This window comes from Fusarium subglutinans (assembly GCF_013396075.1).
Source record: "Fusarium subglutinans strain NRRL 66333 chromosome Unknown NRRL66333_c0000131, whole genome shotgun sequence".
Classification (NCBI taxonomy): Eukaryota; Fungi; Ascomycota; class Sordariomycetes; order Hypocreales; family Nectriaceae; genus Fusarium; species Fusarium subglutinans.
In genome coordinates, this window is record NW_023502194.1 from 61,354 (window position 1) to 84,964 (window position 23,611).

General features: G+C 49.5%; 8 protein-coding genes across 8 annotated transcripts; 4 read left to right on the forward strand and 4 right to left on the reverse strand.

Moving 5' to 3' along the window:
- Positions 1–417: 417 nt before the first annotated feature.
- Positions 418–2,595, reverse strand: FSUBG_9011 (mannosyl-oligosaccharide alpha-1 2-mannosidase; the record flags this gene model as incomplete). The annotated part of the gene is made up of 2 exons (XM_036687480.1): positions 418–2,039; positions 2,100–2,595. 2 exons carry the CDS (start codon positions 2,593–2,595, stop codon positions 418–420), a joined length of 2,118 nt encoding a protein of 705 aa, XP_036535486.1.
- A 1,775-nt stretch (positions 2,596–4,370) lies between these two features.
- On the reverse strand, positions 4,371–5,084 carry FSUBG_9012 (u2 small nuclear ribonucleoprotein B; the record flags this gene model as incomplete). The annotated part of the gene is made up of 3 exons (XM_036687481.1): positions 4,371–4,679; positions 4,733–4,949; positions 4,999–5,084. The coding sequence occupies 3 exons, from the start codon at positions 5,082–5,084 to the stop codon at positions 4,371–4,373; spliced, it is 612 nt and encodes a 203-aa protein (XP_036535487.1).
- Positions 5,085–5,506: 422 nt separating this feature from the next.
- On the forward strand, positions 5,507–6,709 carry FSUBG_9013 (actin like 2 3 complex subunit 1A 1B; the record flags this gene model as incomplete). Its single annotated transcript, XM_036687482.1, has 3 exons — positions 5,507–5,729; positions 5,791–6,618; positions 6,669–6,709. The coding sequence occupies 3 exons, from the start codon at positions 5,507–5,509 to the stop codon at positions 6,707–6,709; spliced, it is 1,092 nt and encodes a 363-aa protein (XP_036535488.1).
- Positions 6,710–7,269: 560 nt separating this feature from the next.
- Positions 7,270–7,927, reverse strand: FSUBG_9014 (uncharacterized protein; the record flags this gene model as incomplete). The annotated part of the gene is made up of 3 exons (XM_036687483.1): positions 7,270–7,386; positions 7,438–7,715; positions 7,759–7,927. The coding sequence occupies 3 exons, from the start codon at positions 7,925–7,927 to the stop codon at positions 7,270–7,272; spliced, it is 564 nt and encodes a 187-aa protein (XP_036535489.1).
- A 1,532-nt stretch (positions 7,928–9,459) lies between these two features.
- Positions 9,460–11,880, forward strand: FSUBG_9015 (dolichyl-phosphate-mannose mannosyltransferase; the record flags this gene model as incomplete). The annotated part of the gene is made up of 3 exons (XM_036687484.1): positions 9,460–9,717; positions 9,774–11,409; positions 11,462–11,880. The coding sequence occupies 3 exons, from the start codon at positions 9,460–9,462 to the stop codon at positions 11,878–11,880; spliced, it is 2,313 nt and encodes a 770-aa protein (XP_036535490.1).
- Positions 11,881–12,705: 825 nt separating this feature from the next.
- On the forward strand, positions 12,706–14,031 carry FSUBG_9016 (polysaccharide export (CAP59); the record flags this gene model as incomplete). The annotated part of the gene is made up of 3 exons (XM_036687485.1): positions 12,706–13,287; positions 13,340–13,568; positions 13,622–14,031. 3 exons carry the CDS (start codon positions 12,706–12,708, stop codon positions 14,029–14,031), a joined length of 1,221 nt encoding a protein of 406 aa, XP_036535491.1.
- A 311-nt stretch (positions 14,032–14,342) lies between these two features.
- FSUBG_9017 (uncharacterized protein) lies at positions 14,343–15,185 on the reverse strand (the record flags this gene model as incomplete). The annotated part of the gene is made up of 1 exon (XM_036687486.1): positions 14,343–15,185. The coding sequence occupies one exon, from the start codon at positions 15,183–15,185 to the stop codon at positions 14,343–14,345; it is 843 nt and encodes a 280-aa protein (XP_036535492.1).
- A 5,445-nt stretch (positions 15,186–20,630) lies between these two features.
- On the forward strand, positions 20,631–22,961 carry FSUBG_9018 (zinc finger transcription factor ace1; the record flags this gene model as incomplete). Its single annotated transcript, XM_036687487.1, has 1 exon — positions 20,631–22,961. One exon carries the CDS (start codon positions 20,631–20,633, stop codon positions 22,959–22,961), a length of 2,331 nt encoding a protein of 776 aa, XP_036535493.1.
- Positions 22,962–23,611: the final 650 nt, after the last annotated feature.

The window sequence follows — 23,611 nt, forward strand, 5'->3', positions numbered from 1 at the left end:
GAGCCGATCGCAGATACAGCCATAGGTATGCCAAGAACAAAACCACGGGGAAGCGGATCCTTTCCTATCTGCCTCCTTGTTCTTGCTCGTCAAAAAGACAGGCACAAGCCCGTAAGCCATCGAATCATATTTTTCGAGATCGTCACAACCCTGTCTCCCTTGAAGCTTGGACCAGAAAGGCAGCTGTAAAGCCACGAAAAGAGTAACTGTCTTGACCAGAAGGGAGGGACATTTGTGAAAAGAATTTTAAGCTTCTATTCAAGCCTTTGCCCATGCTCAAACAGTATGACATATCAAAATAAATAAATGCTACATGCGCTCAACGTAACTTCGCCACTCTGTATCACTTAAGCTTATTCACAACATGCAATCGCCGCACCCACGGTATCAGCTGCTCTAATTCACTTTCTTGGCATCCTACATAACGGCCTCCTTTTCTTGGCTCTCTGCCTTGACGGCCGGAGCGATGATCTTACCATTGGCGTCTCTTGGCTTTCTCTTCCATCCTGTAGAGAATATCTGTCCCATGTCGAAGCGAGGCAGTGGGTGTCCTTCGGTGTTGATAACGACTTTGTCCAGAGGTAGGAGATCAGGAGGTGAGAACAGGAGGTAAAAGTATTTGAGTGTCTCAGCCTGTTTGGGCATGTTAGCATCTTGGCTGTCTGCTCGCTCACATCCATGGATCTCTTTATCACTTACCAGCCAGAAGCTCTCCATATTGTCCCGCACTTTAGGCGGGACAACATTGGCATTGCGCAGACTTGTAAAGCCTCCTCCATTTCGCACAGCTGTGTGGTTCATGAAAGACTTGAACATCTCCCAACCCCATTCCCGGTATCGATTGTCGTTGGTGATCCTCCACATGTAGAACAGACTCTCGACCGTCTCGGGCCGTTGCAGATTGTGAACATCGCCAGACTTGACAGTAAAGTCCTTGCGCCACTCCGCCTCCGGACTTGGGTCGAAATTAACTGGACCATTTCGAGGATTACCATAAGCCGTTGGCGGGTTGTCAATCTCAAAGTAGGTGATTTCGGCTGATAGCCCAGTTGCCATGTACTTGTACATTCCCCAGCATGTCTCCATGACCTCACGCGCCAGTTGCATATCCTCCTCGTTCTTCTTCGACCACGTCGGCAATTTGCGTGCCTGGGCCTCGGTAAGGCCTTCTGTGGCCGCTAAAGCTATTGTACCGGGCATGAAGCACACGAGGTGATCCATCTTCGGGCTAAGTGGCATCTCCAATCCATTCGGTCGCTCTCCGATGATGGTGAACTTCGAGTTTGAAGTATATGTGACGAGATGCTTGCGAACGCCTTGAAGCGCCTCGTACCACATATCTTGGTAAATAGGCTCCTGCTTATTCGTCTGAAGATATTGCTTGATAAGATACTCATAGTATGAGTCGCCGCGGCTTCCTAGACGAATGTTTTCACCCCTGAACTCGCCCGAGGTTGCATAGATAAAGATGGGGACCAAGCCGTCTTGAGCTCCCTGGTTGTCGACAAGTTTCATGACATTTTCCACACGGTCCCAAAAGTCTTTTTCTCCTGTGAGCTTTGCGAGGTACTTGAATTCAAGCTGGAGCGTTGTGGCCTCCGCCGTCGACGATGCTCCCATGTCTGCGTGTGAGGGGATGCCCTCGAACTTGGCAAGGTTGACACTCGCATATGGGACACCAGATGGGGAGTCAAATGCACTCATGAGGCGATCAGCCAAGTCTTTGGCTTTCTCAAGATACAAATCTTCGCCGGCTGCCCCCTCGTCATCCTCGGCCAGTGGCGCAAGCCCCGGAAACTCGGTGGATAAGTAGTGTGCACTTAGAAGTCCACCTAGCATTCGAATCGTCGTCTCAAAGGTGTTGACATCCTGATCCTGATCCCATGTCAATGAGTCCGAGATCCAATGACGAGCGTCTTGGACACGAGATGTAAGGTTCATGAGAATCATAGTATCCAAAGAGTCGATGATGATCCAGCCGAGTCCCTTTGGTGCCATGTTTTCACCCGTCTTGCTAATTGGGTGGTATTCGTCGAATCCTGTCCAGTTCTTCGGTCAGCCAATTTGAATCGCTCGTCCAGATATTCGGCCAGACGTACCCCAGGCATATCGCTTGTAGGCATCCCAGCTCAGCTCGAATGCCTCGACCACACGATCTCTCCTGTGATCCCAATTCGCCTTTCTATCATCCTTGGACAAGCCTGTGTAGCTCCAATCGGTCGTTACAGTTCGCTTCGGCGAGGGTTTCTTCGAGGAGGATCCAGTCCAGTATATTAATGTCAGAACAACGAAGGCAATGATAGCCATCCACTTCTTCCGCTTCCAAAACGGTCTGTCTTCGTCGTCGTAGGGCGACGCAAAAGGCTTGTCTTTGTACATGGGGAGTCGATCCGACTTGTTGGATTTCTGGCCAGAACCCCAGAATCGATCCTCAAGCTCTCGTTGACGACTATCAAAGGATGGAACGGTTCGGGGCATAGAGAAGGCCATGGCTACTTCATCGGCCTCGGCCCGCGACGGCGCAGGAATGTTTCGAGATTGCGGGCGTCCAAAGGTGCTTGTGGTTCGGTGGATGTTGAACGGATCTCGAATCATTGACTTGGTGTTTTCATTTCTAGGTGGGACTAGCCAGTAGAGCGAGAGCAAATGACTCGAAAAGACGCTAGAATTCACAGTGTAAGACAGGACAAGAACTATTATGTACAGGTCGCAAGCAAGGAAGCAGTTGACAAAGAAAGTGGCAACAAAAGTCTCAAGCTTGAGACTGAACTACCAGAACCAATAAAGGACAGAAATACAGACAGAACCGAAATCAGGAGCTTGGGGTAGCTTTTACCTTTACCGGCACGCGACCAGGGGTTATACAAAAGGTGTCGTTTGCGATTGCGACACCGACTCTCGGTCAAGTTTAGCGCCCTGGCCCGAGCACTCGGACCCAGCGATTCCGTTTCCTTTTTATAAGGTATTGCGAAACCAAGTCGTTACAACTTGAATCACAGCCTATTGTACGGATATAGGTAGGTAATTTATGGCAGAATTTGAATAATGGTGTCGTCGCATGAGCTGCCATCGGTCGAATCATATGTTATTTATGAGTTGCTTTGGGAGAGAAAAAGTAATCCTGGTTGATGATGTGAAAGTGTTTCCTTTTTTTATGTGGCATCAAGTATAACTCTAACCTTTTGACGCTTTACCTGGACCTTGGGTAGTCGCTAGAAACAAATAAGGAGGGTAGCTTAACAAATCAAAGCTCAGATAAATGTTATATCCAACCCAAATATAGTCCTGTCAAACAATCATGTTGTGCTAGATCGAAGCACTAAAATTACCAGCAGCTCAGGTACGTGGACCCTTCGTACCTAAAATCACAGCACGTGGAAGCGATACCCAACTCAAATCACAACTTCACAGATACTAAAACTCTCCAGACCTCGACCACAATATTCCAGTCGGAATGAGTATTGAAAACTTCCCTTGTCTGACCGCGGAAGAGTTCTCAGAAGCATGTCATCATCTTGACAGACAATACTGCCAAGCGTCTTTGGGCCCCCAACGAGCACTGTGGAAACTGAGGCTCTGCAATGCTCTTTGCACAGACTTCGCCTATGGTGCGGGTTTCACAACGTATATTCAAATCAGGCGGCCTCTCGAGTTTGATCTGGATCATGGAGATCTTTCACTAGGTTTGGATGGATTTTCCTTCTCAGACGACAAAACGGATGTACCAATAGAAGGGGACAAGGATATGTTAGATGCTGAAGAAGCAGACGAGGTAACCTGTCTTCAATATAATACCTTCCAAATGTTGAAACTTGTCTTACAAATCACGGCAGGCCGCTCTAATCAGACAACGGACTCGCCCAGAAGTTGCCATGGTGGAGTATGAAATTCACCTTCACCCCACGTATCGTGTACCATGTCTATGGTTCAATCTACGCAACCTACCTGCCGATGAGCCAGCATTCGACATTGACACCGTCTTTCGCCGCCTTGTACCAGACGAGTACAAGGCCGGGCTTCGAGCACTGGGCAATGTAGGCGGTATATCGGCCGATGTACGTTTTCTGGGGAGAGCTGTTTGCACAAGTCAATTTCAATATTCTGGGTATCGTCAAGATTGGTCGGCCTAACTAACGTCTTGCTCATAGCACCACCCTATCACGGGCGTCCCATCCTTCTTTATCCACCCCTGCTTGCTGGGAGACGCAATTTCCAAATTCGAGTGCGACAGGACCAACTATCTCATGATATGGCTGGGACTTGTCGGAGGTTGCCTAGGGCTATGGGTCCCTAAAGAAATGGCAATGTAGTAGCGTATCGTTTGCGTCTCTCAGAAATGTCGCCGACCTTCATGGATTCCTTCTTGTTCATCAATCATCGTCACTGTCCTCCTCCATGGCAACATCCGAATCACTGTCCTCATCGTCACGGGTTCGCTTCTGTCCTCGGCCACCTGGTGTATCTGTGTCTTCCATGACGTAGTCCGCGTTCGCAGCGGGCTTCGCAGGAAGACCAGAGCCGGGCGTCGGTGCCAGCGCTGAACCGGGAGGGGGAGCGTTGAAGATGCTCTGTTGTAGTTCGGTCTGCTCGACGTTGGCGGCACCTGCAGCATTAGGGATCTTGAAAGTGCCGTCGAGTTTAGCCACAAAATTGGACTTGGACTTCGCATATTGTATTTTCTAGCAAACGAGTTAGACTGATTCCACCACCATCACGGAAAGGTTCCACTTACCAAGTCGCGACCAAGGAATGCTTGTCCCTCGAGAGATCGCATAGCTTGTGTAGCAGACTGAACGTCCCGAAATACGACATGGGCCTGACCGCGCATCTTCATTGTCTTAAGAGCGACAACATCGAGGACAGGGCCATATGTGGAGAAGAGGAGGTAGAGGGCGGCTCGCAAGTCGGCTTTCTGGATTTTCGAGGAGGGGAGATTCGTTACGTAAAGACTAAAAGATCAGCACGGCTTATGAAGGAGAAGAGCAGTGAAAGACTCACGTTTGATTAGGAGGAATAGGCTGAACCTTGGCTGGTAAAGATGCGTTTGGCTGAAGACCACGAGGCGCGTTTGCTACAGCGGCCATTGTGATAGTTGAACAGACGCCGGCGGTTCTATGTTGATAAACGATATGTCGCAATCGAAAGTTCAGTGCTTTTCCAGTGCTGCTTATACCAAGACTATGGTATTGATGACGGGTGCAATTGGATTCCAAGATATCGATGTTCGGCGGTGTTGATGGATTGGAGATTTTTCGCCGAGCCTAGAATTGCCAGCCTCGCACTACAAGACAAGCACAGCCGCTGTGGCCCAAGCTTAACTAAGGTATTCTACCATCCACTGGCTGGAGCTTCAGCACTACGTAACCCCCCACCCCCACCGCCAGCTTGGAGCCTACTTAGACATCCATCGTCAGCACCCAACTCAACACGGCCTTTCTTGCTCGAAAACTCTCAATTAACTTCAAAGCGATAGTAGAGAGCTACTCCTATCGCAAATTATATCAGCATGGCCGCCCCCGAAGTCCACCACCTCTTCCACCACCCCATCGCCGATCACTCCTTCTCGGCCGATCACTCCGTCCTCGCTGTCGCTCGAGACACTGCTGTCGAGCTCTATGGCAAGGTTGGCAATGCCTTCAAGCTGAAAGATGAGCTCAAGGGCCACGACAAGACGGTCACTAGTGTCGATATTGCCCCAGACAGCGGACGTATCGTTACTTGCTCTCAAGGTTAGTCTGCGTGGAGTTGCCCCTATGTCGTGTCTCGTTCAGCACCTTACATGATAACCAGATCGTAACGCTCTGGTCTGGGAGCCATCCCCAACCGGTTATAAGCCTACTTTGGTCCTTCTTCGAATCAGCCGGGCTGCTACCTTTGTCCGATGGTCTCCCTCTGAGAACAAGTTTGCCGTCGGATCCGGCGATCGCGTCATTGCCGTCTGCTACTTCGAGGAGGAGAACGACTGGTGGGTGTCTAAGCACCTGAAGAAGCCCATTCGCAGCACCATTACCAGCGTTGCTTGGCATCCCAACTCTGTTCTCCTGGCTGCTGGGTCCACTGATGCTCACGCCAGAGTCTTCTCCGCCTTCATCAAGGGTATGGACTCCCGACCTGCTCCTGGAGTCTGGGGCGAGCGACTCCCTTTCAACACCGTTTGTGGAGAGTACTTGAACAACTCGGCTGGATGGGTACACGCTGTCTCTTTCTCTCCAAGCGGAGACAGTCTTGCATTCGCGGCGCATGATAGTAGCATCACTGTTGTTTACCCGTCCGGCCCTGAGCAGCCTCCCCGTGCAGTTGTCACCGTCTCCACTCAGCAGCTTCCTTTCAAGAGTCTGATCTGGACCAGCGAAGATGAGATCATTGCTGCTGGTTACGACTGTGAGGCGTTCCGCTTCCAAGGTGGTGAGGCTGGCTGGCAGCTAGCTGGTGCTATTGAGCAGAAGGCCCGTCCTGGTCTGGGCGAGCACCGCGAGGAATCTGCTTTGAACATGTTCAGACAAATGGATCTCAAGGGCAAGACCAAGGATGACACTCAACTTAAGACTATCCATCAAAATACCATCAGCACCGTCAGGCCTTTTGAAACCTCCGGTGACCGCGTTACCAAATTCAGCAGTAAGTACAATGTCGTACCTATAAGTTGCGTAAACTGACACAGATTGTAGCAAGCGGCGTCGATGGTAGAGTTGTCGTATGGAGCACTTAGATAGTTTGAATAGACAATATACTGCAGCTAGAAAACGGGCAGACTCTACGGTAAATTGCCGTTGCTCTACGAACTTCATACCTCCCACAGACACCACTGGCTTTGATTTATATCGGGCGTTGTAGTACTTTATGTAGTGTGTATACTTAGAAGGGAGTCTCTTTGTAAAGCCTTGGTGACTTCTCGATCCTTGCCCCTCACAAGATAGATCTTCACTGGTTCCTTAGGCATCCAACGACTCAGGCATTGACTAGGCCTCACAAGACACACCGTCTGTTTGCTTCAGAACTTATAGCCTCAGTAATGCCAGGCTAGTTATAACGATAATTCTTCATGGCACTCGTCTCTGATATAAGTCAAGTGGGTAGCAATAAACTTTCTTCGCAATATCCGTCAGAATTCGGTAGTAATCCTCCCACAGAGGCTGTTATGATGGTTTGTGGCAATAGGACTACGTTATCCCCGACGACTCACGATTCTCACCAATTTCGAAGTAATGTAGAGTTGTTTTTATCGAGTCCTATTTTGTCGTGCGCCTTGGCTTTGCCTAGATTTTGCCTCTATGGAAGAGCAATGACCTCAATCTCCACATCAACGTTCTTGGGGAGAGTCTTGACAGCTACACAACTGCGGGCAGGCTTGTGCGAAAACCACTTCTCGTACTCAGAGTTGATTTCCTAGAAGCTGTCAGTAACTGAGTAGAATATTGGCCTTGCTGGGGCACTGACAGCAAAGTAGGACATGTCAGAGATGAAGACTGTAGTCTTGACCACCTTGGAAATAGTCGAGCCTGCCGCCTCAACAACAGCCTGGACATTCTTGCAGGCCTGGCGGGTCTGCTCAGTGATACCTTGGACCATCTCACCCTCGGGAGTAAGAGGAATCTGGCCAGAGCAATAGATCATGTTGGGGGTCTTGATGGCTTGAGACTGGTTTGACATATCATGAGTGTTGACCTTGTCAGTGAGGGGTAGTTGAACATACGTAAGGGCCAAGGGCTTCGATACTGTCAGTAAAGGTTTACCAGAGATTGAATCCATACAACTTACCCGCAGGGGCGTCCTTGGTGAAAATGATCTGCTGGTCGGAAGACATTGTCGATTGGTGTCTGGCTGAAAGTGTGAACTTGGCTGGCGCTACGATATACTGGCGGGGAGTTGTTCGGATGGAAGAGGTGATGCAGCGTGAAGCTCTGCGCGCAATGGGAGAAAATGACATGGCAGAAAAAGGCTGACAATTGTAATTACCGACGTACCTAGAGTAAGAGAATGATCGAATTGGAGTCTCAGAGCTGAGGTTTTGTTGAGTTAGTTCCCAAGGGGTTCAAGTAAGCTTTGGTTGCTGTGTTTTGAACGAGAGCCCCGGAGGTTCGGTGAGTACTCGGAGGGGTAAACCGAAGCTAGCCAATGGAAAGCACCTTGAGAGAATGGATTAGACTTGGTTGTATCTGGTCAATTGCTACAGGTGCATGAAATCAGTTAATTTACTGCTGCTGAGCTCCGTTGATCGGCTAACTTGTGGTGGCCTCTCCGGGCCGCCCCGCATTGCGCCCTCCGGAGACGGCGGCCGAGGAGCGTTTGGAAGAGCTCTGAGCATGAGTTTCCTCTTGGGAGCTCTGTTACTATAACTATGGCAGTATGTCATTCAGGAGGTTAAAGTCAAGAGAGCAACGTGGTGCTGTCTCGTCTTTCCTGTTTGGTTATTAACATGAAGCCATGGCGTCTAAATGTTAACTAGACGTGTTGCACATATCGCAGTGTTTGTTCAGGAGCTCAATAGAAATGTAGTGGCACACAGACATATAGTTCAATGCTGAATAAAAGGTATCTTTATTGATGCTCTATTCAACACCAGAAGAAGAATAGTTGGATGTTTGTTGCAAACGCAGCTTCATTTGTCTCTTTGTGCTTTGCCACCAACTCGAGTTTCAGCGTGACCAACAACGACAGCAATCAAACAGTCTGCGAGAAAGTTAGTACTCCACTTGTGAAAAATCTATGATGTCCGAAGCATTTGTGTTCAATTGAAAATCGGGGTTGGCGGTCAAACATTGATCGCTAGACACAATCCAATCGACCACCGTAGGCTTTCAGCCCTGTTGCTGAGCATCTCCAAAACCGGCATCATCAGCAAAGCTTGGTCGAAGTCAGAGTCCCTCTCCCACTGAAGCTAAAACACGACGGGACCCAATTGGTTCCCATAGCTCCTTATTTGACTCCCCTTGAGAACATCCAACTGTTAGCAGCTTCAGCTGTCAAGTGGCTGAGAGCTAACACAAGTGGGGTCTTACCCCTGCGTCCATCCCGTCTAGCCCAGGCTCCTCCAGTGACAGGGGTAAAAAAAGGCAAGCTGGCCAGGTTGTCCTCGACGCCAGAAGCATCAACTTGATCCCATAACTTTCGACCACAGGGAGGTTTCTCTTTTTAATCCATCGCCCCTTTTTCTTTCATTTCTTTTTATTCTTGTGAAACTTCTCGATTGAGGTGGTAATTGCTTCTAGTAGCTACCTCTACTTGCTCTTCTATCGCTCCTTTGTTAACCTATTTCTTGTTCTCTTCTACGAATCGCTTGGTGTAACCAGGGCACTATTATCTAACCCCTGAGGTAAGCCTGAGACCTGCGGTTCCTCTGAATCGTTTGTGAGACGTGGTTGTTTCTCTGCATATTTCATGCCATTTTCCTTTCTTATACATACGTCTATAAGGCCTTGAACTGATTGTCGCATCTGTAGCTTACGGCCATCTTCAATCATGGCTCGAAGCTCCACGCCGCAGGGCAGCCTGCGACAGAGGGGCGCACCATCAAAGAAGCTCTCCGAAGAAGATTCTTTCGATCCTAATATTGAGCTTGACAAGCTTGCCAAGGCTGGCGCTCAGCGAGCCGCTGCGCAGAGCGAGACCGAGTACAAGATGGGCCTTTTCCTCGTCACTATCTTGTCCTTCGTTACTCGATTCTGGGGCATCAGCCATCCGAACGAGGTTGTCTTTGACGAGGTGCACTTTGGAAAGGTAAGCACGACTGGATTCACCAGTATTCGACGCTATAGCTAACCATTGCTTGATAGTTCGCCTCATACTACCTCGAGCGAACCTACTTTTTCGACGTCCACCCTCCCTTTGGCAAGCTTCTCTTCGCCTTTGTCGGCTGGCTCGTTGGCTACGATGGTAACTTCCACTTCGAGAACATCGGCGACTCCTACATTGCGAATAAAGTTCCTTATGTCGCGTACCGAGCTCTCCCTGCTACTCTAGGTGCTTTGACTGTCTCGGTCACATATCTCATCATGTGGGAATCTGGCTACAGTCTTCCCGCTTGCATCCTCGCCGCTGGTCTTGTCCTCCTCGACAATGCCCACATCGGTCAGACCCGACTCATCCTCCTAGATGCGACTTTGGTCCTCGCCATGGCCTGCAGTCTCCTCTTCTACATCAAGTGGTACAAGCTCCGACATGAGCCTTTCTCCCGAAAGTGGTGGAAGTGGCTCATCCTTACCGGATTCGCTCTTTCTTGCGATATCTCGGTCAAGTACGTTGGTGTATTTGCCTTCGTTACCATTGGCTCTGCCGTTGTCATCGACCTCTGGGACCTCCTCAACATCAACCGACCTGGTGGTGCCATCAGCCTGCAGGAATTTACTAAGCACTTCGCCGCTCGGGCTTTTGGTCTGATCATCATGCCTTTCTTGTTCTACCTCTTCTGGTTCCAGGTTCACTTCGCCGTTCTCTACCGATCCGGTCCTGGTGATGATTTCATGACTCCTGAATTCCAGGAGACCCTGAGCGACAACGTTATGCTGGCCAATTCGATCGACATTCAGTACTATGACCAGATCACAATTCGACACAAGGAGACCAAGACATACCTTCATAGTCACGAGGACCGTTACCCTCTCCGATACGATGATGGCCGTGTTTCGTCCCAGGGCCAGCAGATCACTGGTTACCCTTACAACGACACCAACAATTACTGGGAGATCCTGCCCGCCAACAACGATAAGCAGATGGGCCGCATTGTCAAGAACCACGAACTGGTTCGCCTTCGCCACGTTGGAACCGACAAGATTTTGCTCTCTCACGATGTCGCTTCTCCTTATTACCCCACCAACCAGGAATTCACTGCTGTTACTCCCGAGGAGGCTTTCGGCAAGCGTGAGAAGGACACGCTTTTCGAGGTCCGAATCGAACACGGCAAGAAGAACCAGAACTTCAAGACTGTTGCTGGCCACTTCAAGCTCATTCACAACCCAAGCAAGGTTGCCATGTGGACACACACTAAGCCTCTCCCTGAGTGGGGTTACAAGCAGCAGGAGATCAACGGTAACAAGCAGATTGCGCCCAGCTCCAACGTCTGGATCGCCGAGGACATTCCGTCTCTATCTGCTGATCACCCTCGTCGCCAGAAGCCTGAGCGCAAGGTCAAGTCTCTGCCCTTCCTCCAGAAGTGGTTCGAGCTCCAGCGCGCCATGTTCTACCATAACAGCAAGCTTACCAGTAGCCACCCTTATGCTAGCCACCCTTACCAGTGGCCTTTCCTGCTCCGTGGTGTGAGCTTCTGGACTCAGAGCGAGACGCGCCAGCAGATCTACTTCTTGGGCAACCCCATTGGCTGGTGGCTCGCTAGCAGTCTTCTCGCTGTTTATGCCGGTATTCTTCTCGCTGATCAGGTATCTCTGCGCCGTGGTATTGATGCTCTCGACCGCCGTAAGTCTCGCCGAAATACATGTTCAGAATTGATTCAATAACAAAATTTTAGGAACTCGATCGCGCCTGTATAACTCTACCGGTTTCTTCTTCCTTGCTTGGGCTACTCATTACTTCCCGTTCTTCCTCATGGGACGACAACTTTTCTTGCATCACTACCTTCCAGCTCATCTTGCTTCTTGCCTTGTTGCTGGCGCTCTTCTTGAGTTCATCTTCAACTCTGAAGCTCCCGAGGAGATCACTATCAAGGACAAGAAGGGACCTGTTAGCCCCAGGCACCATGTCACCGCTCGTGAGCGCTTCGCCGGCCAGAGCATGCTCGGTGCTTGGATTGCCTGTGGTGCTATTCTGTCTCTGATCATTGCTGGCTGGTACTTCTTCCTGCCTCTCACCTATGGTTACCCTGGTCTCTCCGTCGATGCCATTCTCCGAAGGAAGTGGCTAGGATATGACCTTCACTTTGCCAAATAGACGGTGATAGGGTCATTTGACCAATCTTTGAGTTTGAAGATTCTTGGGGCGACGAATTTCGAGTGGACATAGCACTGGCATTTTTTCCATGAGACTCGGGTTGAGTTAATGAAGGCGTCATGACACTCATCATGACAAGATTAGTTATGGGATATACCGGGTCGGCGGAGGTTGGACCATGAGTGCCAGACAAAACCAATCTCATGTATCTCTATATGATAAAATACGTAAAGGAGGATGTGCAACCTATTGAAAGCATAGAGAAATCAATCTGATATTTGTTTGAACATTCAGACGCCGTGCTCGACCATGACTTGCGTTTCTCAAGAATCAAATTGTTTGTAAGCTCAGTAGACTTTGGCAGGGAACTCCTGTGACGTGCTAGGACCTCACCGCCAAATCAACGGGCAATCATGATTATCACGGAGGTTATCGGGTGTCTGATCAAAGTGCTTCTATGCAGGAGATATGTCGTCGAAACAGAATTCTGCCGCACGCCCAGCTTCGGGGGAGAGCCAACTTTCCCCACTAAGGTAGAGTAGGCGGTCACTGAGCTAGCTCAAGGTAGCAATCGTTCAAGTTAGATGACTACACTTGTTGGGGGTCGCTACAGGTGCATGTACCTTACCTTAGGTCGACATCCATGAGCCAAGCAAGGGATGGATCCAATGTCAATTGTGCAGTTAACATTGTAACAACGATGATTATTTTTCTTCGCGGATGATATTCCATGTTCTTCCGCTAAATTGCGCAGAGGTTGCACCAATCTTACTAATTCCACTCTCTATGATGCTTTGCTGTCCTCACAACCGCGCATAAGGAATCATGGTCTCGCATACGAACCGCCTCTACCTGCGTCGCCTCCTACGCTCACGCTTCCCCAAGATAGTCTTCGTCCTCGTCGTCATATTCAACGTTCTCGATGTCCTTCGAATTCATAGAAACCTCCTCGATGCCGATCGTACTCCAGCCCCGAAGCTCTCGCAGCCGCCCGGGCGCATCTATATTGCAAGCATGCACTTCAACAACGAGCGCGTAATTAGAGATCACTGGAGTCCTGCGGTGATAGAACTTGCAAAGCTGTTCGGGCGAGAGAATGTCTTTGTTAGTGTGTATGAAAGCGGGAGCTGGGACAAGACTAAAAGGGAGCTGCATCACATGGATCAGGAGCTCGAGAGACTGGGAGTTCCCCATCGTGTGGAGATGTCGGATGTCACGCATAAAGATGAGATCGAGAATCCAATTAAGGAAGAAGGCTGGATCGACACACCTAGGGGGAAACGCGAGTTGAGAAGGATACCGTTTCTCGCAAAGTTGAGAAACAGGACGTTACAGGACTTGATAGACCTGTCCAAGAAGGGAGAGCATTTCGATAAGGTCCTCTTTCTCAACGATGTCGTCTTCACGGTACGTCAACTACTATTACAGGGTGGTCAGCAACATCTCACAAAGTTTACAGACAGACGATGTGCTCAAGCTCCTTGCCACAAATGGCGGTGACTACGCTGCAGCTTGCTCGCTTGATTTCTCGAAACCGCCACACTACTATGATACATTTGCACTGAGGGATACAAACGGACAAGCGCATGCGATGTCTACCTGGCCGTATTTCAAGGGCAGTGTTTCAAGGAATGCTCTTGTTAATCACTTGGATGCTGTGCCAGTTGCGAGCTGCTGGAATGGAATTGGTTTGTTTTCTGACGCTTAAAGACGAGTGCTTCCTTACTGACTGCCTCACCAGTCGCCATGCCTGTAGAGCCTTTTACTTCCTCGTCGAAGCTGCGCTTCCGAGGTATCCCGGACTCTTTAGCTGAGCACCACCTCGAAGGCTGCGAATGCTGCCTTATCCACGCCGACAATCCCCTCTCCAAAACTAGAGGTGTATACCTCAATCCTCATGTCCGCGTAGGCTATAACCTACGTGCATACCAAGCCGTGCATCCCGAACAAGGCGCATGGGTGTCGACATGGCAGATCTTCTCCGGTCTCTGGATCAACCGCATAATGCGGTGGGTATCATCACCGTTTGATGCATGGGTAGTCAGGGGACGTGTTGCGGAGTGGGAGAAATTAGGGGGGAGAGAACCGGGCGAGTTTTGCCTCATTAACGAGATGCAGGTTCTTGTTGAAAGAGGTTGGGCACATGTTTAGACACTTGGTGGTGAGAAGGAAAGAAATTAGTGGTAAGATACCCATATTATCAATCTGAAAGATTGTCTATGCTAAGTGTGGAGAGTCCTAGGACGTGCAGAAAGACACTCCTATCCTGAAGAAATGCTCAATGATATTATGCAACATGGTTCCGGCATACTATCTTCCGTATCTGGATGCCGGATCAAATAGCCAGCGACCTTTCTCCCAACATTTGCATCTGTGGTCAATTCCTCTCTTCTCTCAAGTCGTTTCCTTCCCGTTGCCTCATTTGCTGCGATCAACTCGACCAGGCACGCCTTTCAATCACTTTACGAATTGGACTGGGGAGAACCTGGGGTTTGGCGTCCTGGGCTAACTTGCGCTCGAGCAGGTAGGTGGATCAAAGTTGGTCGACCAACTGGAGACAATAGTACCGATCGCACAGCGGTAGACCTTGTCTCTTCCTTCTGGTCTTCGTCTACCTCATCTTCACCCTCACACGGGTCTTCGGTAGTCTCGACTGTGGACGCAACATTAATTGCGGGAGATGAAGCGTTTAAGGAACTCTCAAGGTCTGAAGAGAAGTTCCCTGTAGGAGAGCCACTAGCAAGTGATGTGTGAGGCTGCGAGGCTTCACAAAAGCCGCCAGCTGTAATCGGAAGGGCTCTGCGATGGTTTATGAAAACCCTGGCCGTTGAGGCCGCAGTTCCCATTCTCACGTGAGATTCTTCATCTGAATTATCATTGGGCTCGGAAGAAGATGGCAAAAAGGATCCGGACAGCTTAGCTATTGAGGTCACAGCCTCCATCTCCATGCCTAAATCGTCGTCTGATTCCTCATCGTACTCAGAAGATGAGGATAGGAAGGGCCAGCGAACCGTTTCTGCAGTAAGGGGGGTAGCCTCATGTCGACTTGGGTCAACCGGGGTGCTTAACATATGACTACTAGAGAGGACAGGACCGTTGTTATCAGAATGGCTTGCGGGCGGGATGAGATACCCGTTCTCAACATATCCCAAACTTGGGAAATCGAGGCTCCTTGCTGTGGGGGGGCTATGAGGCTGGCCATGAGACTCACTGTTCATATCCTGATCACGCAATCTAATCAAGTAGTGGCGGTTTGTACGAAGTGGTATCGGCGCAATCAGAGCTTCACTAGGAATGTTTTCCATTGGAAATGCCCGTGTTCCCCAGGTCGATCTGCTGTCAGGAATGTGGCGATCAGGTGATGATGCTCCAGTTAACCAACGAATAAGTCTTGTTATACACCAATGTGGCCAAATGAGATACGATATGACTCTTTCCCACCCTCCTCGTGCTTGTGGGCATTGATCTTGCTGTCGGCCAGCGACGGAAGAATCCCGAGTTCGGTAATGGAAAGGCATTTTGTTGGAGTGGTTTGGCCAGGGCATAGAAGAGAGAAATCTTTGGCAAAAGAGAGTCAATGTTGACGGCGTTCTTATTATACCTACCTAAGTATTTCAACCGGAAAGGAGACAGTGTTCTATTTATTCAATAAAATAGAGGCAGGAGTCTAGATATACCTTGACTTCAGACCTGTTCATTGGTATGAACACAGAACATTATATATTCTTGTTTCCATCGCAATTGCATGATCGTCTAAACATCTGCAACGACGCTGAACAAGAGTATAACCAACGTTTCTTGTTCGGCTGACTCACGCATTCGATAGTTGTTCACCATTAAGACAGAGAAACAGTCTCATGTTTCGAACAATAGCGATCGGGTATATATAGCGACCATGGCGATCTGCTTATTATTCTACAACAATCAACCAACTCCCCTCTCAGGCGCAGACCATCATCAAGCCTACGTCTTTAACCATCAACAGCACCACTTCTACGCCAATACCACAAACTAAAGAACTTCCTTTGCTCATCACTAGCACAATGTGCTTAGACATATACCACGACTACCAGGAGTGCGGGCATCATAAGTATGTCCGAACCTATACTTGCTGGCAAGATCGTTGGGAGATGTTGTGCCCTTGTTTATCCTTCCCTGGGGTGTTCCCCTATAGGAACCAGCATGCCAGCACCGAGAGTCGGCAAGTCCGGCTAGGCATGTGCTCAAATTGTGAGGCATCGAAAAAGAAGAGAGAAAGGAGGGATTATGGGGGGTTTACTGCTCAACAAACCCATGGTGCTGGAGTCTTCCATGGGACGAGACAGGTGCAGACACCACAGCCGACCGGTGGTCATCAGGAGTTGAGGGCACCTGAAAGGGTCCACCAGCCGGCGGCATATAGACAGGAGGCCCGTATGAACATGGCTCCCCAACTGAGGCCTTCGGATCGGGTATACACCAGTCCCCCGGGTGTATGCGCCCCGAACTACTCTCCTGCACCAACTCAAGGTGCAAAACAGGTAAGTTCATCATCTCGTGGCATTGAGCTAACGAGGACAATCTAATGATACTCACACAAACTCCTCCAAGGGCCAACGGTACGTTCGTGGTCAACAAGTAGGAAACAAGGTGATCGTGAATAAGGGCGTTCCTCTCCCACCTCAGGGACAATTCAAGGCGCCAGATCTTAACAGATCTAGGGCTGAACGATATAGTCCTAGAAGAGGTGGTAGTATACGAGATCATATTGATCGATCCCACACCGTTTCTCCCCTCACCGAGGATGAGCGGAATGCTCCCTCTGTGGAGATCCCGTCCCACGACGAGTATGCCGGTTGGGTGTAAGATTGTGTCGATTCTTTGAGATCGTCGCGTTGGCGTTTGCGATGGCATTGGGAACAAGGAATAGACAGGGAGGTTCAAGTTTTATGAGATTTCAATATCTTTGTATTTCCGAGAATTCGGTATCATATTTCGTTCTTCGATTTTTATTGTATAAAATGTAGTAGTACTGGTGTGATTGTGTTATAAGAAATGATTCATGACAAGTTGATACTGGACTAGTTATCCCGCTCATATCTTGATGGAGATTGTACACCTAAGATTTCAGGGCTTTCCCAGCAGAACCTACCGTTTCATCACACGCCTCTAAGACATTCAGCCACACGGGAGCTCGTTATATCGAAAATAGGAACATATCTAAATGGGTCTCGGAGTATGAGGGGGCCTCAGGTAGACAACGCTAGGTGACCTATACCAAGAAAGATCTAGATTGTGTTAAAACTGATCACCACTAGGATCGTAATCAAAGCATGGATCATTGACTCTAGGTACCTAGGTCAATGTCAAATCAAAAGTCCCAATTCGCGGGTGCCTTGATCACGAGCTCAACTGTTAAGCTTGTTGAGAAGTTATCCGAGTTTGCGCCATTCGACCCTGAGACTAGTAGTATCGTCAACAATCATACATGGGTGTCACGATAATAGGTTCATGTCAAAAACGCATTCCGCTATTGGCTGATAGGGAACGGCGCAAATGCATACGTATCCCCTGCGAACCAGAAATACGGATGCCTTGAGAATGGGGTTCACCACTCGAGGCATCCAGATTTGTCCCTGGACACGAGAGGGTCTTTGGTAGGCTGCTTGATAAAATTGATTCTGATTGGCTTATGGCAGGGACGTGTTTAAAAATGGCTGTTAGTATAGGATTTGATAACATCGTACAAGACAAAAAGTTCTTGGAATAAATGAACGAATTGCAACTAGGCCGAAATGAAACACCTGGCTTGCGTGTATATTTACGCATTTGTTTAGTGGTGCGTTCTATTGAAAGGGTGTATGCATATTGCGTACGTGTATCTTGGTTGGTGACAAGATATGTCGATTACGATGCCTTGATGCTGTTGCAAGTTGCAAAAGGACCCTCGCGCATTCGTGCTATCCTTGAAAAGATATGCCAAGGCGCGAGTATCTACAAACGCGTGATTCCTGACGCAGCAGATTCAAAGAGCGGGCGTCAGCGATGGCTCGACTTGTCTTGATCAATTGATGAGAGAATCATTCTGGTGGCGGCTACGGATTCCGGCCGGTAAATCTAGGACGTGCGGCCTCAATCTGGGACGCATGCTTCAGGGCAGAAGCTCTGAAGGGTTAGCAGTGCGATGAAATGCAATGCAACGGCTTGGGAAAAGGTGGGGGTCCACGCTCGTAACCAAAAAGGGAAATCGCCGGCCATTGAGTCAACGGGTGACATGACCTTTGTTTCGACCAACCCCTGCGGAGAGGAGCAGCCCTATGCGTGGAGTAAATGCAGTGTCAGTCCATTGGCTGTGGGCAGATGCGATGGGAAAGGAGGCGTTGGCGGTGGAGAGTCCATAGAGACAGGAACAGGAACAGGAACCAGTTGAAGGAGAATACTTGAAGTTGGTGTGTCTTGTGTTCGATCTAGATGCAGCCAATATGAGGTCTTGGTGATGTTGATAACGCGTGTGAGTCGTCGTGTCTCTCCTCGGTATCCTGTTTCAAGCACTAGGATTTATCTGCTCAAAGGTCCAGCAACGACAATACATTTTTCGGTGAGTCCCGCTACAACACATCCATGGTAGGATCAATCAAAACAATTCAAGATCTCTGAAGTCCCTATCAAATCAATGGCACATAAACTATGCAGAGGGCTGCGCATCGCCATCGATTGCAAGGCACAGCCGTCAAAGAGGGCTGAGGTGGAGGGTGGAAATGCAATGCATCGACTGCAACACCATGCGTCTCGTCAATCAGAGACCACCGGCGAATAGAATAGCGACTAGTTTATGCCACATTAGCGTGGTCAACGCCAATGAGCTACCAGATGAGTGTCCGTAGGATGGCAGAATGGCCACACGATGATCATTCGGAAAAGAGGCAGGCATTGACTCAACACCAAACGAGGGTGTGTAGTCTGCCAGCATAGTAGACGGTTTCTAGGTTTCTGAAAGAACAGTTCTCTTCATTCATAGACTCTTGAAATGTTGATATTGATGTCCATACCAGACAGAAGAATTCCGAGTTCTTTCCGGACTGCTAATGGACCGAAGTCTGACAGTCAACGGTCACGGACCACCCAAAAGATGCGCCCGGTGTCGATCCCTGCAGACTCTCCGCAAGGCGTTTTCCATAGGTTCACAACAGTGACAATGGTTGCCAAACCACCACTATCCGACGTCATCTAGTGAATTATTAGCACAATTCGTAGACAACACCATTTCCTCTTCTCCCTTTGCGTTTGGTTTGTGATCGTGACCCCCCAAAGTTAGGATTGGTTTCGTCTAAAACACGAGCTTATTTGAAACCGAAATGAAAACAAACACCGTCATTTCGCGGAGAAACAGAGGGCCACGACAGTCGATACGCAATGGTATCGTTTCTGGCCCCCAAATTCATCGTCAACTGCTGCTTGGCTGTTCCCTCAGATCAATGACAAGCTTGGAAATTCTTCTGCCTCATGCGCCTCTTGAGACGGACAGACAGAACTGGATGATACGCAGTGAACCACAAAGGTTCTAGGGGTGCGGGAGAGGAGCGGTCGGATCTGGCGGAGTTTGTGGGGATACAGAAGAGGTCGCTTGTCATAGTCGAGGTACTCTAAGTCGTAACTCCGAGTCTGAGACCGTTGAGGCTCTGCGGGGGGGATTGAGGTGAGTCTTGGTGTCCGATGCTCTGGAATTGCGGAGTCAAATGGAGTTAGACTTTCAGCTCTGTTAGTGGTTAGGGTACTACCTCGGGGAGGATGCTATCGCACTCAACCTTGCGCAGGGGGGATCCTGCGCCTCAGCCCGTACCATGCTCGAAGAGGATTTAGCGTTCCAGGATTTTAGGCAACAGTGGCCATGGGCTGAGAGATTGCGGAGCCCATTTCGAGTCGGTTTCTAAGCATAACCTCGCTCGTCCGTAGACACTTCCCATTTCGCCCTCTTCCTCTCTCCAAAGTCCAAACCTCTCTCTCAATCCCACTCTCACCTCACCAATCTCCTCGCTATCCTGAGGCCGCCGCCAGCTTCAGCTTCTCTCCGTTTACATTTAGATTTCACACACCCTGCGGGTCCCGAATTTGTACACCCTTTCGGTCAACCCTCATATACCCTTTTCCGCCCGTCCTCTTCCTTCCTCCAGTTCCACCCGCCTTTCGCATCGCCAACATTCAACGCTGCGTCTTGTTTCATTCATCGACATCTCACGCGTTTGTCACTCGACGTCTCGTCTCGCTTAGCATCTTTCTTCGAGGCCCGCCGAGTCGTCTTACCGCCTGAACAATATATTATTCTGTTCATCCCTCGCCTTCCCTGTCGTTCTATCCTCTTGCGCCACCTCCACCGCATTGGTTCCTCGACATCAAGGCTGATCATCTGCATACACCTTCGGTCTCTGATCTGGTACGGTTCACATTTTATATCGTCTTGACATCTCAGTCTCGTCTTTTTACTTCGACTTTGTCTTTTTTTCGACCTTTCCCGGTATCACTTTCAAGTCGTTGTATTGGTCAATCACCCCGTGTCCCAATCTGGCCTTGATCAACGTCTAGGCCTTTGTGTCCTAGGTGTGGGATTCAAGAATCTCGACTGTGACTCACTTCCCCGTCCTTCACTACCAAGCACTCGCTTGCATCAAAGGTCGCGCTCTTGAACTAACGGGACTCCCCCGTCTTAGCTTCAGGACTTCTGTGGCCATCAGTCGACTGTCTCTTTTATCTCATACCCACCTTGAATCTAAGCCATGTCCTTCTCCCACCCTCGTCGAAGGATTCCGGTGACTCGCCCGGACAGCGACACCGACAATGCTCTGTCCCTTAAAAACAGCTCTACCCTCCGTAAGGGTGCGACATTTCACTCTCCTCCTTCATCATCTTCGACTCTAGACAACACATTTGTCCCTCCCACGCTGCCTCGGGCTCAGTCTCACTTGGACGATGTCGTCGATGCCAACCGTCGACGTGTGGCCCTGGCTCTGAACGACATCGACGAAGCTCTGTCCTTGGATCAGCTCTCTCTGTCACCAAAGTCTAAGATCAAGACGCTTCGAGACACCAGTCTCCCCATCCCTCGCGGCTTCCTCGAGGGACCTATTGTCGACCCCAAGATGACAAAAGAAGAGGAGAGGCGCGTTCTGCGCCCTCGCTCTGTTCGCCATTCACGGCACCATGAGTCTGACAGCGGTTTGGGTACATCGGTGGCTTCCACAAACGAGAAGCGGGGTGCAGTCACTTCGGCAAAGAAGGAGACAAAGGTGCAAACACGATCCGCCATCACAAGATCCGTTGCCGCAGCATCGGAAAAGCTTCCCTCTCTGGGGCCCAAGGCTATTAACCGCATTCACACGCACACTTTGCGCCCTTTGTTGGCAAAGCCGACTCTCAAGGAGTTTGAGCCCATTGTTCTTGACATCCCGCGACGAATTCGATCAAAGGAAATTATTTGCTTGCGAGATCTTGAGAAAACACTGATCTTTATGGCACCGGTAAGTCAGCTTCTGACTGGTTTTGGCGTTTGGGAAAATACTTATCGGAATTTGTGTTTGAAGGAGAAGACCAAGTCAGCAACTTTGTACCTGGATTTCTGCCTTACGTCCGTGCAATGCATTCAAGCGACCGTCGAATATCTCAGCGACCGCGAGCAAATTCGACCTGCTGACCGGCCTTACACTAACGGATACTTCCTCGACCTGAAGGACCAGATTCTACAATACGGAAAACAACTTGCCGCAAAGAACAGCGGTGACGATATGGATATCGACGCGTATGTACCCAGTTTTGTTCCCTTGGACTATCCAACTAACTCTCGCCGAAGATCTGACGAGATCAAACTCATCGGTGGTCTCCACGAAGGCCGCCCCGTCGAGCTCGTCCGTGTCCGCAAGGACGGCACATACATCTCTCTGGACACTGGTAAGCCTGTCGAGGTTGACAGCGACTCGCCAATGCAAGTTAAGCGATCCCTGAGCCAGCAGCTCGAGGACGAGGAGGAGATTCAACGATCCATGGCTCGCCGCAAGAAGAATGCTTCACCCGAGGAGCTAGCTCCTAAGAAGTGCCGCGAGCCCGGCTGCAACAAGGAGTTCAAGCGTCCTTGCGACCTTACCAAGCACGAGAAGACTCACTCTCGCCCTTGGAAGTGCCCTGTCCCGACTTGCAAGTATCACACCTATGGATGGCCCACTGAGAAGGAAATGGACCGCCACCACAACGACAAACACTCTGCTGCACCTGCCATGTATGAGTGCATGTTCAAGCCTTGCCCTTATAAGTCGAAACGCGAATCCAACTGCAAGCAGCACATGGAGAAAGCCCATGGCTGGACCTACGTTCGCACCAAGACCAACGGAAAGAAGCTGCCATCAGTTGCTGGCAGCGTTCAGCAACAGACTCCACCTCTTGGTAACATGTCAACGCCTTCTTCTACTGAATACAACGGTGTGCCCACTCCCCCTCAGAACGACGTGACACAATTCGTTGGCGACTTCCCTCTCTACCCCAATGAATCGGACTGGATGTCAATCAACAACATTCCCACCGAGACACTTCACCTGGATCTGGGTATGGATTCCACCTCTCCTGCTTCGGCTAGTTCCTACGAGCAGTATGCCCCATACCAGAATGGCTCGGCCTTCATCCTCGATAACGAGGACCTCTATGCTGCTCATATGCAGCTTCCTGCTCAGCTACCCACACCTGAGCAGCCTGTCATGTATAACCCCAACCTCAAGATGATGCAACAGCAATTGCCTATGTATCAGCAACCTCAGCAGCAGATTCCCATCCCGACTGTTGCTCCTCACTTTTCGCCAACTGGCCAGGAGACAGCCATGCTTTACACTCCAAATTCATTAAGGGATGTTGATGAAGGTTTTGACGACTCCTTTGCAGGAGACGGCATGGATTTTCCGCTCTTCCCTAATGACAATGGCAATGGTATGACCAAGACCAATGAATACCAGTCACTGTTTGGTGAAATCCCCAGCGCCAACCTGGGCTTCTCCCAGAATTCCCAGGACATCTTTCAGATGATGGACTGGTCAAACGTTGATTTGCAGCAGAACCTCGGAGAATAGGGATCCAATCTTCTGCCGTGGAACTTCCCGAGTATTGGGTAAAGGGACACATAACTCAAAATTGTATAATGTTCCCCAACAAAATTGCCAAACAGTCTTTTTTTGGTTTGATGAGACACGACACTTTCTTATGCCACCCAGCACGGGATTGGGCTTCTTCATGTATTTCAGATGTTTGTTAACTCCTTGAGCTTGCGATTTGCCTCAGGTTGAGATTCGAATGGGAGGAATGGGCTGTTGGGGCTCAGGACCAATGGCTTTTGGTTTTTTCCTCGGAGGATATTATTAGCAGTCAGATTGGGCATTTGAGTGAAACGCTAGTTATCTCACATCACCCCTTCGCAGTGCATTTCGATTCGGCAAAGAATTTGTTTTGGCTGGTATAGAGATCGCCTCTCTTTCCTGTTGTTTAGGATAGAAATACACACCCATGTCAAGCATACAGTTTTCTCACAGTGACCACAAGATGCCATTCCGTAACCAAGAGCATCTGAGGGATGCCCAACAGCGGTCCTCCAGAATACAAAGTAAGTTTTGTCATCTGGTTATGTTAAAGTTAGTCTCCGGTCCTTTTTGCAAGAGATATTAAAGATCAATATGACTCACACAATCTATTTGTACAAATTTAAACTTTAAAGGCAGCGAGTTAT